General features: G+C 40.3%; 2 protein-coding genes across 3 annotated transcripts; one reads left to right on the top strand and one right to left on the bottom strand.

Annotated features, from left to right (window-relative positions):
* The first annotated feature begins 493 nt into the window (after positions 1 to 493).
* Positions 494 to 1879, top strand: LOC125762463 (protein PPP1R35 homolog). The gene is made up of 2 exons (XM_049424572.1): positions 494 to 936; positions 1002 to 1879. The coding sequence occupies exons 1-2, from the start codon at positions 583 to 585 to the stop codon at positions 1311 to 1313; spliced, it is 666 nt and encodes a 221-aa protein (XP_049280529.1). The 5' UTR covers positions 494 to 582; the 3' UTR covers positions 1314 to 1879.
* LOC125762443 (S-adenosylmethionine decarboxylase proenzyme) lies at positions 1355 to 14524 on the bottom strand. Of its 2 annotated transcripts, XM_049424543.1 has the most exons (8): positions 14081 to 14524; positions 13706 to 13960; positions 8993 to 9079; positions 6242 to 6752; positions 6069 to 6161; positions 5914 to 5934; positions 5233 to 5388; positions 1355 to 5141 (listed from the first exon to the last, which is right to left on the bottom strand). In XM_049424543.1, the coding sequence occupies exons 2-8, from the start codon at positions 13852 to 13854 to the stop codon at positions 5004 to 5006; spliced, it is 1155 nt and encodes a 384-aa protein (XP_049280500.1). In that variant the 5' UTR covers positions 13855 to 13960; positions 14081 to 14524; the 3' UTR covers positions 1355 to 5003. The 2 variants fall into 2 exon arrangements, with proteins under 2 accessions (XP_049280500.1, XP_049280501.1); XM_049424544.1 differs by lacking the exon at positions 5914 to 5934.
* Positions 14525 to 14865: the final 341 nt, after the last annotated feature.

Genomic DNA, 14865 nt, shown 5'->3' with positions numbered 1-14865 from the left:
TTCTTGTACGCAGAGTGAATGAATTTAACCTGTCTTTTGAAAGTATTTTGCAATATGTTTTTCTTCTTTGAACATTTAAATTTATTTTCAGTAGGTATTATGGTTTTCTTTTTTGTTCATAGTTCCCCGAATGATCACAGAACTAAAAAACTATTTATTTTCAAAAACATTATGATATCGTTGCACATGAGGCAGCTGCATTTAAAAGTTAACCCTCACGGCTTTTCAAAAGAGAGCAACATTTGCAGAGCTCTGCACACAAGAGGTGAATTATGTACTTTTACAAAAAAAAACTCATTTTGAAACACTCTGTAGTGATATACCTAACATAAGATATTCATTTTTTGGCTAATACTGGGTACAAATTGAATGATTTAATACATTGCCAATGCGTAATTAACCATAATTGCTTTGCGTGAAAAAATGCGCGCTTTTTCTCAACGAAACACTACAACAGTTTTCCATTTTGACAAATCGTTTGCAGTTGACTGTCAAAATAAAACAAATTTCGTTCCTACAACATAAACAAAGCGATCGGTATTCCGTTTTGTTTCCAACAAGTGCTGCAAACGTGATATTAAAATGGGAAAGCATAAGCACGGAAATCGAAAGCGATATCTTTGTAATGTGGACGTTCCACTATCCCGATCCAGTGCTAGCGTGTTGAAATCATCTACCGGTGATAATGTTCTGCCGCCTCCACTGAAATCGATCCTAAAACCTCCTGCGGCAACTGCTCGGCAATCGCAACCGCAAGTAGGATCATCAACGTCTGCGGCAGCATCAACTTCGGAACCGACAAAATACAAACAACCAGAACTGCACACTATGCTCGGATTAAGCAAACGGATTGAAACGGTCAAGAAAATAGAACCTCAACCAATCACCAATATAGGCCAGTTGACGCCCAGCAGTAAAAAACGCGTTAACGCACAGGTAAGAACGCTAACGAAATGCTGTGTTGTGTTTTCCGCTCATCTCTTTATCTCCATCATCCTTAGATAACTAAACAGCTGAACCATCAGTACGATCAAGCCGTATTTAAAAAGCTTGCACCTGTTAATGTGAACGATACGGTATTGCTGCCAGCGCCTGGAAGTCGTACAGCCGCCTCCACCAAATCCAAGTACCTGTTCAAAGATAAAAAAGACCCGGAACCAACGCTAAGCGATTACTTGCGTCCGATTCCACGATTTACGGTTGATGTTGTACCAAACGTTCCGACACCACATCTGGGCCGCGTTACAACAGGGGATTCTTGGAACAACTTCCATAACATTGAGTATGTGCTGCGAATAATGGAAGAACATTGAAGCTGCTTATTGGAACTCAATCATTCGTAACACGGGATGCGTCGTATTTGAGCATTTATTGAAATGTTTTGCTTTCTAGTTCAGAAACGATCAATGAACCATAATTTTAATACATATTCCGCATTTGCCGGGAGATACGCTAAGCGGTGCTACCGTTTGGTTTGTTTAAAGTTTAATTAGCGTGATTGAATTTCAATGTGTTTCTTTCATTTCTAATTGTTCCTCGCTTTCTCTCGCACATTTACCTTAGTCCGGTTTTGCTCGGCCACATTCATCACAGCTATTCTATGTTCCTTTCTTATCCGCATTTTGTTTCGAATTTGCCGTGCGTTACTGTAATGCGTAAATTAATACTAACGACAAATTATTCATTACATACAAAGTATACACATTTACGCAAGCAAGACTTGAGTGGAAGATTTCATGTTAGGAAAATAGTTAAACGAACATTGCTCCAACATTAAAGTACTTTACTGTTCATTCATTCACCCTGGCCACGTATATGAAAGTATGAAGGAAGAATTCAAGTTAAACGAAATAAAGTCAATCAACTTGTCACCATCGTACTGAGGAGCATTGTGTACTAGGTTTCGCTTCATACACTATTCTTCGCATTCGCCCTTTTTCTATCCTAAACTTAAGTTCAATCACATGCAATTGCCATTAGTTCATCACTAGATACTTTGTTAAGGTTGCAATCCTAGTTTTCTCCCCTTACGAACATTTCGTCTACCATCATCAACGCTAGGCTGAATTTAGCACATCTTTCGAGTCTTTCGGTTATCTTCATTTTTTGTTGTTGTTTGCTTTTAACTGTTTTCCATCGTGGGAGACATACAAGGTTCAACTATATCATTATTACACATACTTTTATGCTTTCTACGTTAACCTTCTGTTTTCTTCTAGTAAAATACGGTTCTTTCATCTCTTCTTTTTTTAATTTTTTTGGTTCGAATTGCTTGTATTTAGAGATACCGGAAATGTGCTGTATTCTAAGCCACACGTTCGGCACATAATGCTGGAATACAAAAGAAAAAAATAACAAAAACGTATTCCCAACTCAAAAACCATTTATTTAAAAACAAAAAAACACATCAAATAATAATTAAACGAAATGAAAAAATACACTCATAATTGAAGTACATAAATCTAAAATTCCTATACTATAAACTTAATGCAAATCAATAGTAGAGAGTACGTGAAAATAAAATCAATTGAAGGCACGTTATGCTAAACAATGCCCCAATGTTTCGATTAACTTGTTACTAAAAGCATATAAAAGAAAATGTTAAACCCTCTGCTACATATTTTAAACTGTTCCATACATTGAGGTACCGAACACTGGCTTAAGAATGTTTAAATGATTCTTTACGAATCGTAGCATAAAATAACTCTAAAATTGTTTATCATTTAAATGTTCCTCCGTTTTTTTTTGTTGCTCTGTGTCAAACACAAATCATTTTTTGCAATTATTTTTTTGTTTTTTTTTCTTGTTTGCTCTTGTAAAATTCTTTACGATGCTTTTCAGGGATGTTGTTATTCGAAATCGGTTATTTCTGTTTTATATATCATTGAAATATGTGTTTTTTCACTCCATTTGAATGGATTAGTTTAAACTTATGCAAACTTATGTGTTGCGCTTTATATAATCTGTAACGTCTATAGCTTGCTATAGAGCATATTTGTATATATTTGTGTGTGTAATATTTAATGTTCTCTTGCATTATAATCATTTTGCTCTTGATCGAATGGTAAGAAAAGGATGATTTGTGGGGGTGTGTTTGAGAATGATAAAACAGCGAAACTACCTTTCAATCAATCGTCAACAGCATCCCAACCGGGAATGAATGGTGGGTGGAAATGGGTAGCAAATGGAAGAAATTTAAATAATTCACCAGAGGAACTACCTCTAGAGTGCAACTCCCAAATGAACAAAGAAAGGAAAAAAACATCCCTCTTCCATCGTCTTCTACTCTTGCTTCTTTGTGCTATCGTCAGTGAGGCGCATTTTTCTTCTCTAGACTACCGAACCGCAGCTGATAGATCCATCGCAATGGAGGTAAAAAATAAATGCTACCTAATTGCAAACGGCATTTCACCGCGAAGGTTCCGATTGCAAGAGGCTAACAATCGCTGCTACGAGTACAGATCGAGTGAGATTAGAAAGGCAAAAATAATGGGTTGAACCGGTGCAAGAAGTCGTGCAATATTCAGAAAAGTTATACAGTAAAGTACCACGGAATGACTTCCTTGTTGTACCTGTTCCTGGTGCGCACTAACATATCCGTGTCCCTCCCAACCGATCATGCGCACGGAAGGTGAACTGAGTCGAAGTACAGCTGCTAATGTTTCTATTCCTAACACTAAGGTGGTGGATTCTGGTGGTGTTGGTGGTGCAGAAATGTTGGAAGTTTTCGGTTTTGCGCCCCGTTTTAAATGATGTTTTCGCCACTGCTTAGATTCATGACGTCCAAGAGAAGATGGTGCATAATGTTGACGTTCTTTCTGCTTATCATGCTCTGTTAGGTCTAATGAAATGTCTCCTTCACCTTTGATGGAAGCAAACTTTCCAAAACACCAACGTTTCATGATCTTTCTGTTGCTGGTCGCTTCAAATGGGCGGCGGTAAGAATGATCAAGTGAAATGCAGAAAAACTTAGAATCTACTGATGCACACAACAAAGACGCCCTAAATTGCTGTTCGTTTGTAACGGAACAAAACGCACAAAGTGTAGCTCGCGACCAACGGCTAGCAAGCGTTTGGCATTTTTGCCGCCCTACAACCTGCAGTTGCTGACGGCGATCGGGTTTCCATCCGGATCTTGCTGTTGCTTGTACTGCTGCTACCGTATTATTATTGAAATAATAATAACATTCAACATAACAAACGAATCGCAAAGATGTCGATGATCCTGGAGGTGATGGTGGTGGCGGTTGTAATCAGAACTGAAGGCTGCGGCGAGCAACGACGGCTAGTCAATTTCAGGATATCTTGTTACGCCACCAGGAAAAAAGAACCAGCGGAGAGCATTCCTCGATATTCAACACGAGCACGTACGATATAAGCTGAACGAGGCAGATGGCAAACAGGACCGGCAGATCGAGCAGTTTCTTCAGCTGCCCATAGAACTGTAGCTCGTCGCAGTCCGGCCTAGCGGCCATTTCATCCATCAAGTGGTGGTGCTGCTGCTGGAGCTGTTGTTCGATAAACATGGGCGATGTAAATTCCGTTTGTTTCTTCAATAGTGGCGACTGAGAAGATTTGTTTCCAAGTGCACGATATGGATGCAGATACGAGTAAAGACGGTCGGGAATTGAATGGAGTTCATCTTGATGCTTTTGATCTTTGTTCAGCTGCTGCTTGAAACATTTTCCACTGCGTTTATCAGATTTACCAGCCATTGGGTACGGCTTTTTAGCTGGGTCACTGCCAGTACCGAACGATGTGAGCGCGGAAAAGATACCAAAGATCAACTTTACGAATCCAATCGGTAGCGGATGCTGAGGCGTTGTTGTGGAGATGTTGTGTTTGAAATGCAAAATGTTTCGCTTTTCTGGACGAGTTGTAGAGGACGGAAAAGGGGGAACGATAGGACCATCGTCAGAGAACGCATCAGACGATGGAAGGACGGGAAGGGATACGGGGGAAGGAATGTTAGCCCCTGCCTGTGGAGCTAGGCACGGTAAACCTCAGCTAGGGTATTTGCAGTATTGGGCGTACGTAAGGTCATAGCTGGCGAAACGCGAGTATTGAATGTCGCGACGCTTCCACTGATCTATGATGCCCAGATGTTCGATCTCGCGGTTTGCATTCGCTGCAATCGACGTCTGTAAAAGATAGAACGAAGAAAAAAACAAACGATAATTGAGTGTATGTGTGTTAGGTGTGTGTGTGATCACAATACGTGATCGTACGTACCTTGTTTGCAAACACGGTTACGATGAATTTACCCGGCTGGAACGTGCGGATGACGCGTTTGATCAACTCGCCGTAATCCGATGATGCGACATTGCTCTCGAAGCTGACGTACGAAAACTCACGTTCCGGCGTAATGTGGATGGTCATGTAACATCCCTGGAAAAGATAAAAAAGCACGATTCTCAAGATAAACAGTGGAAGATGGATGGGAAACAAAAATCGTATTTCATTAATTAAGTGGGAAACAAAGAAGCATGTGAAAAACGTCCAATGTGGATAATTTGTATTTTGAATAACAAAACTATTAACCGAAAACATAATGACACAAACGATGTGCATAAGTGTACTACTCACTCCCTCTCTGAGTGGAAAGTGAAAAGCCGCCAATGATCGAATTTATAAATGAACTCATTCATTATTTTCAATAACACTCCATTAGGCGAATGGATTGTCCATGATCGGGTAACCAATTGTGCCTATTTTTTATAATCGTGCTCGTTAGTTGAAAATCAAACAAAATGTATTACAAAGATGATCGAAACCGATTGATTTTAAAAGCAGATGTTTACGATTTATGAATACATGCGTCTAACATTTGGTGCACAAAAATAAAATCTGCTTCTCAAACAATAACACCAACTTGAAGCATTTCCTGCTCTTCAGAGCGGAAACAAACAGTACCTCTTTGTATTTCTTTCCACACTAACGACGCATGGGTGTCGTTAAGTAAATTCCACATATCCACAAGATCATTATTGGAAATGCAAAGATAAAAATAGATAAAGTCACATTTTGATAACTATTGCAAAATAAATAACAGCTAATATTTTACTTACATTCTTCGAGATACCGTTCATGGAATAGCCACACGGATCAAAAAGATAGTCATCGATGACCATACCTGGTAGAAGACGATGAATTCCCGATTTCTGAAAGGGGGGCAAGAAGATACCAAAACAACCACGTTATTTCTAATTACCAATATTTAACCTACCCTTCCAATACCAACCTGGGTAGCCTCTTTGGCTGTGGTGCAGACATCCTTTGTGAAGATGGCCATTACGTTCGGGTCAAGATCCGTCATCAGGATCTCGATCGTTTGATCCGGATCTGGTTGCATGGACGCTTCAAACAGCTGCTCGTCATGCTGCTGCTCTGAATGGTGTTGCTCCATCAGCTGATGGAGATGGTTGTTGCGTTTGAGAATTTTGGAGCCCCCTCCCCCGCGGCTCAGCGTATAGAGATGCCAGCAGTCGCGATTGATCGCACCCAAACTATAGGCGCGCCCATCTTCAAAGAACGAGTCCAGAAAAGCGACCTCCTCTTCAAATCCACGATGTGGAGACACCTGCAGTTCCGGACGTTTGTAGTTCTTGCGCGAGTAGAACAAATCTTCGATCTCGACGTAACCGGCAATTTCCGCTGCCAGGCGTAGCAACGGTTCGAAGCACTGCAGCGGTGTGGTGGTACCGCATGTCTTTAGAATCCAACGACGCTTGGACACGAACATGCTGCTTTCACTGTAATATAGTGTATTGAGTAAAAAAGTAAAGTTAATTAGTACTTTACAAATTATAGAGGGACGAGAATTAACTAAACTTATCTTCAAAATAAATTTTCTGGTCTAATATAATATTATGGAATTGTACAATGATTCGTTTTAATCGATAACCCTAACAGACTCCACCACCAGCATTCCATGGACGGAGCTCCTATCGCAAATTGCATAATATATTACGCTAGCAAATGCAAAAGCGTCTGGCTTATTGACTCTCGGTCCGATCAACAAGTTGGATCGCTTAGCTACATCTCGTACATTCGAGGAGGAAAGTTCAAGACCCGGGTAAAGTGCTTCTCCATCATTCCTGATAGATCAATGTCAGTCTTTTGATTGCTCCCATCGTCCTAATTGTACAGTTAACGTCATAAATCTTTGACTTACCCATAAACTGAACAATGCAAAGCTGACGATTAGAGTTAAGTGTATACATTGGAACCGCACTCTCGGCCCCTGTTATCACACAAATCCTTGACATTTAGGGCGTAACAATCATTTCATTTTGATAAGATAAAGATGCCAATTCCTTCGCGGTGGGAAAGTGCGTCTTTCTACTTTGATGACATTTGCTGAATAGCAAACAGCAGTGTGATAGAAAATTACAAATACAAAAATATTAAGTAAACTTCCTGTTTCCTAACTCAGATAAGCGGTCGATTACTTCATCAGCGAGAAGGGAGGATTATCACCAAATTGGCTATTGTGAGCAGGCTTTTTTTATTGAACTAGAATTGACGCACTAGCAGTAAGATTATTGGGCGACATTCTGATTATTACGTACGAACAGACCAAATTATCAGGCAAGGCTATTTGATGGAATAATTTGCGAATAGCTCTCGCACTGTAGGTCGATGCCCGGTCGAGACGTAAAGTTTTATTTCCGCCTGCAGTAAGGTCAAGAGCGTGAACCTGGCGCGATCTTATGCCATAGTCTAATAGCTGGCCGACGTTTTTTTTTTCCTTCCCCTTGTTCGAAGGCAAACTGTCGAATTGTTGACCATGCGCTGGCGTTTCTCTGTCATTGAACCATTTTGCACGGTCCAAGCATGCATACAAATATATCTCTGTTGACTAGCTCAGGCAGGAACGTACTTGCCCCATCTGTTCCCTGCCCTGGTGAATTATTCGTGACGCAAACTTCATTGCGCACACACCAAGAATAAGCCGCTAATGTGCTCCGTTTACATTTAAACTGAAATAACCACAAAGTGGTTATAAATAATTTTTCCCTTTCGTTCGAAACGTTGCAAAAAACCAAAAAACAAAACACTAACCCACAAGAAAATGGGAACAGAGCGCATAAAGTGTAGCAACACTAAAACAAAAACACAGCTGTTCTTTAAAGCAAAACGGAAGATCAAACGAAAACGGGCGTGTTTAAGCGCGGTATAGATTTAGGGAAAAAGATTTGAAAGATATTTTTGGTCAACTTACTAGCAAATTCAGTGACACAACCGGCTTCGTCTAAAAATGCTTAGCAAACAAATGTTACTGTCAACAATCTAGCTTTCTGGTAGCAAAGTATCGGTGCGGCCAGCACAAGTGTATGTATTGTTGACCATTATTAAGGTGTACATTACATGGTGGTTGGCGAAACATGGTGGGTTTTTTTGGGGCGAAACAAATTTTAAACTTGGCTTGTTATGCAATTTCGTAACGATCACTATGTACACACAACTGAGAGTATATATATTTAGAAGTAAATAAAAACACTTTAACACCATTTAGTGGAAGAGACATGGAACATTAACATTAATGATTAACCATTTGATTCATGCTAGGTCAAATAGCCCATACCATGTATTTTCTACATAAATATTTTAAAAGCCTAATATATTCCATCTTGGTTTTATTCCACAAGAAAAAGCATTCAACAAAAGAATACCCATACCCTTCTATCCATAAAAATGCTCATTCGCATCAAATATTACTGCCTAGGGGTTAGCAATAAGTATTACACTGTAGCCAAAAAGTGTGCTTGTTTAAGGCGGAAAACAAAGGCGGGATTTGTTCGACAGCCCGAATAGCTAATGCTCATCCACCGACAAATGTTATTCGCCTGCAGATCCTTTTTTCTCCGCTTTATGTGGAATCATAAAGCCATAGCTCACCGCCACAAAACACTCTAAAATGAACGACCTGTCTCTCTGCTGGTTCCTACAGAACATAATACACATGTGTATCATGACGCTATAGCCTTACCTCAGCACATAAGCATCGATCTGGTCGTTTCTGGTGAAGCTGATTATTTCGCATCGTACGGTTTTCAGCAGTGCATCCCACATCGGTCTGAAATTTAAAATAAAAAAACGAAACAAATTTAGAACGAATTTAGTGCAAGTAAGATGAAAAAATGTAATATTGAGGGAAATGAAAAGGATAGCTTGTACTGCCGATAGGTATGGAAAAAAAATCCGGAAAACTCTCGCCGCACATGAGAAAGGTTGGAAAATCGATTATATAAAGCATGGGAAATTCCGCGGGTCCACCAAACCGAATCCATGTATGTGTACATTACACGCCCAAGGTCGAAAGGGGCTTTTGCTCGAAAGGTGCAAATGAAGCATCTATTTACGGATAGAAACATGTACGTGTGGCAGAATTTAATGAAATATGAGGCACTTATAGGTAGAACTTTTCTACTGGGGTAAAGCTAATTATCGCTGCATATGCACGCATGACACAGAATTGCATTATAATAACTTTATTCACAATTTTACCGCTTATTCAGTGTCTGTCCCTTTTTTACACAAAGCATCATGTTTCACCATATCATAGATTGCGTCAGCGTATGGGGCAGGGGCACAAACAAATCACTTACATCAGCACATTCTTTTCATCGCGACCGATAGATGTTTTTCTAGAACGACTTACAAAGTACATGGAAGCAATCAAATTTAATTATTTCCCTTTTGCTTTGACATTTACGAAGTAAATTCTACTGTTTACACTATGTCACACTATAAACATAGTTACAGTTTGTAGATCTGTAGTTGGATGGAGAGTACAGTAAAGAGAAAATAATTAAACAGTAACAACAGAATCATAATTGATTTTTTAAATCGGCCTCGTGTAAACATATTCCCAAAAAATGAACGTTGATAATCTATCATTCGTGATTTATTTTTTACGAAAAACATGAAACACTATTGCAACAGATACAGGGAAATGTAAATGAAAGGCTGCGGAGAGCCCACTTTAGGGAATCGCACGAGAAAATAAGAAATATGCGACTATTGATATGGAAACACGCAATACTTCAACGAGTCACCGAAAATTGTTATGGAATCGCGTGCCATTGATATGGAATGTCAGATTCATACGATTGTTTTTGTTGTGTTCGTGTGATCCTTTGTTTGTTACACTGTTAGTTTTTAAAATTTTCAGCTCCAATTTGATGAAAACTAAGCTACTTCTGATTTATTACTGTTGATAATAATTTGTAGTTCTTATTTTGAAAAAAAAAATGTTTAAAATTTCATTTAAAAAAATATATCGCAACTATTCAATCCTCCCTTCTGTGTAAACAGCCCGCTTGTTTGACATTCCATATCAAGTGCTCGCGATTCCATAACATTGGATTGGATGATTCGATGAAGTATTTGGTGTTTCCATATCAATGGTCGCGTATATCATAAACGCTTGTGCGATTCCTTAAAGTGGGCTATTGGCATCTTATCATTTTCATTTCCCTGTGAAACACAAAAAATAAATAGATGCGTATACCAAACGTGTGTTAAAAAATGTTCATAGGTTTTCATAGGTTCTATAATCACACGGATTTACTCATTGGATAAATATTCTGAAACGATTAAGCCTATCGCAAAAATTCAACCACAAGTACTTGTGACATACGTTCACACTTATTATTTTATAGTCCATATTTCTGTCGATCATCGGATGAGCAATACGAATACAATTATCTACGCCGTAATTACTAAACTATTGATCGCTTATAATCGAACTTGACCAGCGTCAATGTAGTATTGAATCACTTTATCGTTGCTGTTTACCATCGCTATTCGGCGACATCAGCGACATCGAATGCAAGCAACAAAAAAAACATCTGATTTTAGCCGGCTGGCTTACAGAACAACTACAAACGCAACTTGATGCTGGAACGCACCCATGCGCGCTGTAATGCGTCATGCCATGCGTAGTGCTGCGCTTATGGTGGGGGAAATGTAACAACACGCAACTGATGCCGGTAAAACAAAACGAAGACAGTACATCTACAAACGCACCGGTAAACACCGATCACGGCCGCCACGTGGTTGCCAACGTTGTCGGGGTAGTTTTTTTTTGCCGGTTCGTTTTGCTCTGCTTATCACGGGCAGAAGCCTATTCATGATGACCCTTTCTGACTGTGATGGAATAGTTGAACATTAATGGCACGTTACACTACGATCGGGAAAAGTCTAGCGCAGTCGAGTCATACACTGGCAAGAACACTGGTAATTAAAATCCACCTTTTAGGTCATTGCTTATCAGTTACGCAAAACAGCATCACTGGAGGGTTGTTTCCAACCATCGAACTAAACCGCATAAACGAGCAGCATGATCTTTTATTCCAGCAACATTATCGATAGAAGAAGATTTTCTTTAAGCCATCGAACATTACTCATCTCGAAGAAGCAGCGCGAAATGTGATTTATTCCAGTCAAAGCAACCGGCTGGCGTTAACCCTTGTGAGCAAATCATTCCCGTTGATAACCATGCTTACAGGAAGGGGAAGTAACCACCCCTTGGTGGTGTGTATCGGTTATCTGCGTATGCGTAATGAATGTCTGATTTTCCGTATACGACACGCCTTTGTATAGCAATCGCATAACGGTGGCAGTGTGCGTGACTTGTTTTGAAAATGTTCTGGAACATTCCATGCGTGATTTTTGTCGATTTGGGCTTCTTGGGATGTTTCTTTCGAATATTAGCATAACTTAGTTTCTTAATTATGTTTCTTCTGAGTAAAGTTCATTTAATGCGCTGTTTGGTATTGTGACCCAAGTCCAAAAACTATTCATTGGCTTCAAAATTAAATCCCGAATAAGACGAGGATGTTTCGGATCGGACCGATTGATAAGCCAAATATATATTTTTGATTTACTTCCGCAATCGTTAGCAGTTACGTTCAGCAATCATTAGGGCCACGATTCATTCAACATAAGATCGTTGTAATATGATTTCTACTTTTGATTGTCGTTAGTCAGTCCAGTGTAATAACGAAAAGAAATTCTCACGGAAAGGATTTTTATAAAATATAGGAAGGAAAAGCGATAAAATAGAACCATCATTTTGATCACGAGACAAAAGCGTGATCAATCGTACAGTGCACGAAGGGAAACTACAAAAAGAAACATTCCGATGTTACTGTATCCCACAAACTTGGCATCGAACCTGTATCGAACGTGTTAAAAAAAAGAAGCTAACACGCACACCAAAACGAGTCCGGCACGTGCTCGCATACACTGGTAGCGGCCGCACGTTTAGAGTTGCCAACTTTTCTCACCTTGACTGGAATTACTTTTACTTTAGCGCATTAGTTCAATTATTGGCAGAATTTTGAGAAACAGTTTATAAATAACCCCATACCCCACAGCATAACATGTTGATGAACTTGGCTCAGAAGATTGTCGCTGGTGCGCTGATTTGTCATCATGCACACCAAAGGGGCCTTGGAAACAGTGAGTGGTGGAAATGTACAAATACAGTCAGGTACACATCGAGAGCATTATTTATCCTGTGTGCTGAAGAATAAAAAAAAACCTTGACAACGAACTTTCGATGCACATCACATCCGCCATCGCTACCGTACCACGCGTCCTGCGCCCAGCATCTGTGTCCTTAAACGTGGTAAGAAAGGGAAATCGCACAGCTTTTAATCCAAAGTAACTGTTTTCGGTCCTTGTCTCACACACGCGCAAAACTCGATGCCACCCGTCAGAGATGCCGGTAAATTTTCAAGGTAACCTAAAAAATCGATTCTACCTCATTATGCTCTATCTCTTTGCTAGAAACTAATGCATGTTTCTACAATAGACATATTCTTCGTATGAATGTGAAAGACAATACAATGAATTTACATTTGTAAGCATTAATATTACATAATTTTTCTCCTCTCGTACTTTTAACTCTCCATAGCTCTTTGTATGCCTCTGACAGCTGAGAGCTGTCAAATTTGATACAAAAAAACGTGTAGAACATTCGGCAGAAAACTTGTCTACTTTTTCCTCTTTTCTCTGCATCACGAAAGAAGCTGGGAAGCTAGAAAGGGAAAATTCCACTTCAATGATCGAAGAATTCCGCAACACGTTCACTGATATGGAAGACAAAACAAACGAGAGCAGGTATGAACAAAGGAAAATTTTCCTACGCGCCAAATCGATAAGTGCATCCGCAGGTGCAAAGAACCGGATCATATTTTTTTCCCACAATAAAGTTCACAAAGGGAAAAGGGCTGCAACAAGGGTATTGGAAGGGTGCAAATTTGCGCACATCATGAGCTCACGTCGATGCCGCTTTTCCCCTTCGGAAAAGGTTTAACGATGGGTAAGCGCATTAGGAAACAGCACACGCACACACCCACAGCATCATGTCATATGTTCCCTGCAATGGCACTGTGGAAAGCACACGCCCGCACACACACACGTGTACACAGGGCCAGCCGGGTCGCCCCGTGAAAATTTAACATTGCCAAACACACAACCGCACGCACATACCTACACTCACACACACACACGCACGTCTGTCAAGGGTTGGCCCGTAGTTTCAGCTGATTTTTGAAAATGGATTCGCAGCACACAAAAGAAATTTTGAACGCGAATAGATGAACGGGGCAAGTAGCCGCTGAACAGACAGGTTGCTAAGTGATGGAAAAAGGAAGTTCGTTTCATTTGCTACTTTTATCACCCAACTTACCTGGGGATCTTCCGCAGATCGGCACTCTTGTTCGCTGGGTTCGGTACGAACCAGATCTCCAACAGCTTTTCGACTCCTTCGAAAAAGTGCATATCCTCCCTACTACTACTGTTACTACTGCTACTACTTAAATCCTCCGACTCCGCCATCCTTCTTATTCCGTTGCCTTGCTTCTGTACTGTCACACTTTTTGCTTGATGGCGAATTCACCTGCTCTTCGACGACGGTGTGCGTTTCCTTTCAAGGATAATTGTCCTGCAGGTGGAACTCGAAATAATAAGGTTCGGCTGCGTGCTTCCGCGAATCTTTCCTCGAGACGATGATGCCCTTTTTTAACACGTCACGCGTGGCCTCCAGAGGGTTTAACTTTCTTACCGTTTCTGGGACGGCGTAGAGAGTCTTTCAATAATTTTCACACAAAAAAACTGCTCCAGCCCATATAGCCTTTTAGGCACAAGAAATGGTGTGTGCTTTGGGATTTTTTAATTCAACGTTGCACAAAAAAAAAGAAATGACTACTTTACTCGTTTTCTTCCAAACGATCTAGAAGAATCCGTTCGATACCGCTCTAAAAATCGAACGAAACCGTGTGTGCAACCATAAATCGGGATTAAATAAAAGCAACGAAAACGATGCACTTTCACACAAAAAGGGAGGAAGGAAATTAGGAACCACTCCACTGTTTTTCCTTATTTCCTTGCGTTTGCACTTGATTTCTTAATTCTGCTAAGAAAAATCGATCTTAGCCGCGAGAGAGAGGACGTTGGGGCGAGTCTTTTCAACGCACGAGAAAAACGAAGACTGACGAAGCGTCGATGCGAGCAGACTCCCTGAACGTGCATGAACGAAACGCGGCATGCACGTGCAAGAGTGTGCGTGTAAAGAGTGTATGCGTGCTATACTGTTCGCACTCGTATGAAGCAACCGGAGACAGCGGCCACACAGTGCATTTTGTGTTTTGATATGATGGCGCACAACGTGCTCCCCGTAACTGCTGGTTTTTCTTATTCAGCTACAAATTTGTTTTACTAGACTAATGATTGCCACAGCACTGAATATTCTGGTTTTGCCAAGGGGTAGTTTGTTCAGTTTTACATCCTTCCTCTGGCATGATTTTTCATGCATTGTTTTTCACGATGTAGAACGGAACAGCAAAAGTT

The sequence above is a fragment of the Anopheles funestus genome, chromosome 2RL, assembly GCF_943734845.2.
Source record: "Anopheles funestus chromosome 2RL, idAnoFuneDA-416_04, whole genome shotgun sequence".
Taxonomy (NCBI): Eukaryota; Metazoa; Arthropoda; class Insecta; order Diptera; family Culicidae; genus Anopheles; species Anopheles funestus.
Note: the sequence above shows the minus strand (reverse complement) of the source record. Positions and strands in the feature narration are given on the sequence as shown.

Bases quoted from the DNA above. Each gene is read 5' to 3' on its own strand.
- LOC125762463 (XM_049424572.1), top strand. From the start codon at position 583: ATGGGAAAGCATAAGCACGGAAATCGAAAGCGATATCTTTGTAATGTG. The intron at 937-1,001 runs GTAAGAACGCTA...CATCATCCTTAG, and splicing joins AAAAACGCGTTAACGCACAG to ATAACTAAACAGCTGAACCA.
- LOC125762443 (XM_049424543.1), bottom strand. From the start codon at position 13,854: ATGGCGGAGTCGGAGGATTTAAGTAGTAGCAGTAGTAACAGTAGTAGT. The intron at 6,753-8,992 runs GTAAGGCTATAG...ACTATATTACAG, and splicing joins ATCGATGCTTATGTGCTGAG to TGAAAGCAGCATGTTCGTGT. The intron at 5,142-5,232 runs GTACGTACGATC...TATCTTTTACAG, and splicing joins TAACCGTGTTTGCAAACAAG to ACGTCGATTGCAGCGAATGC.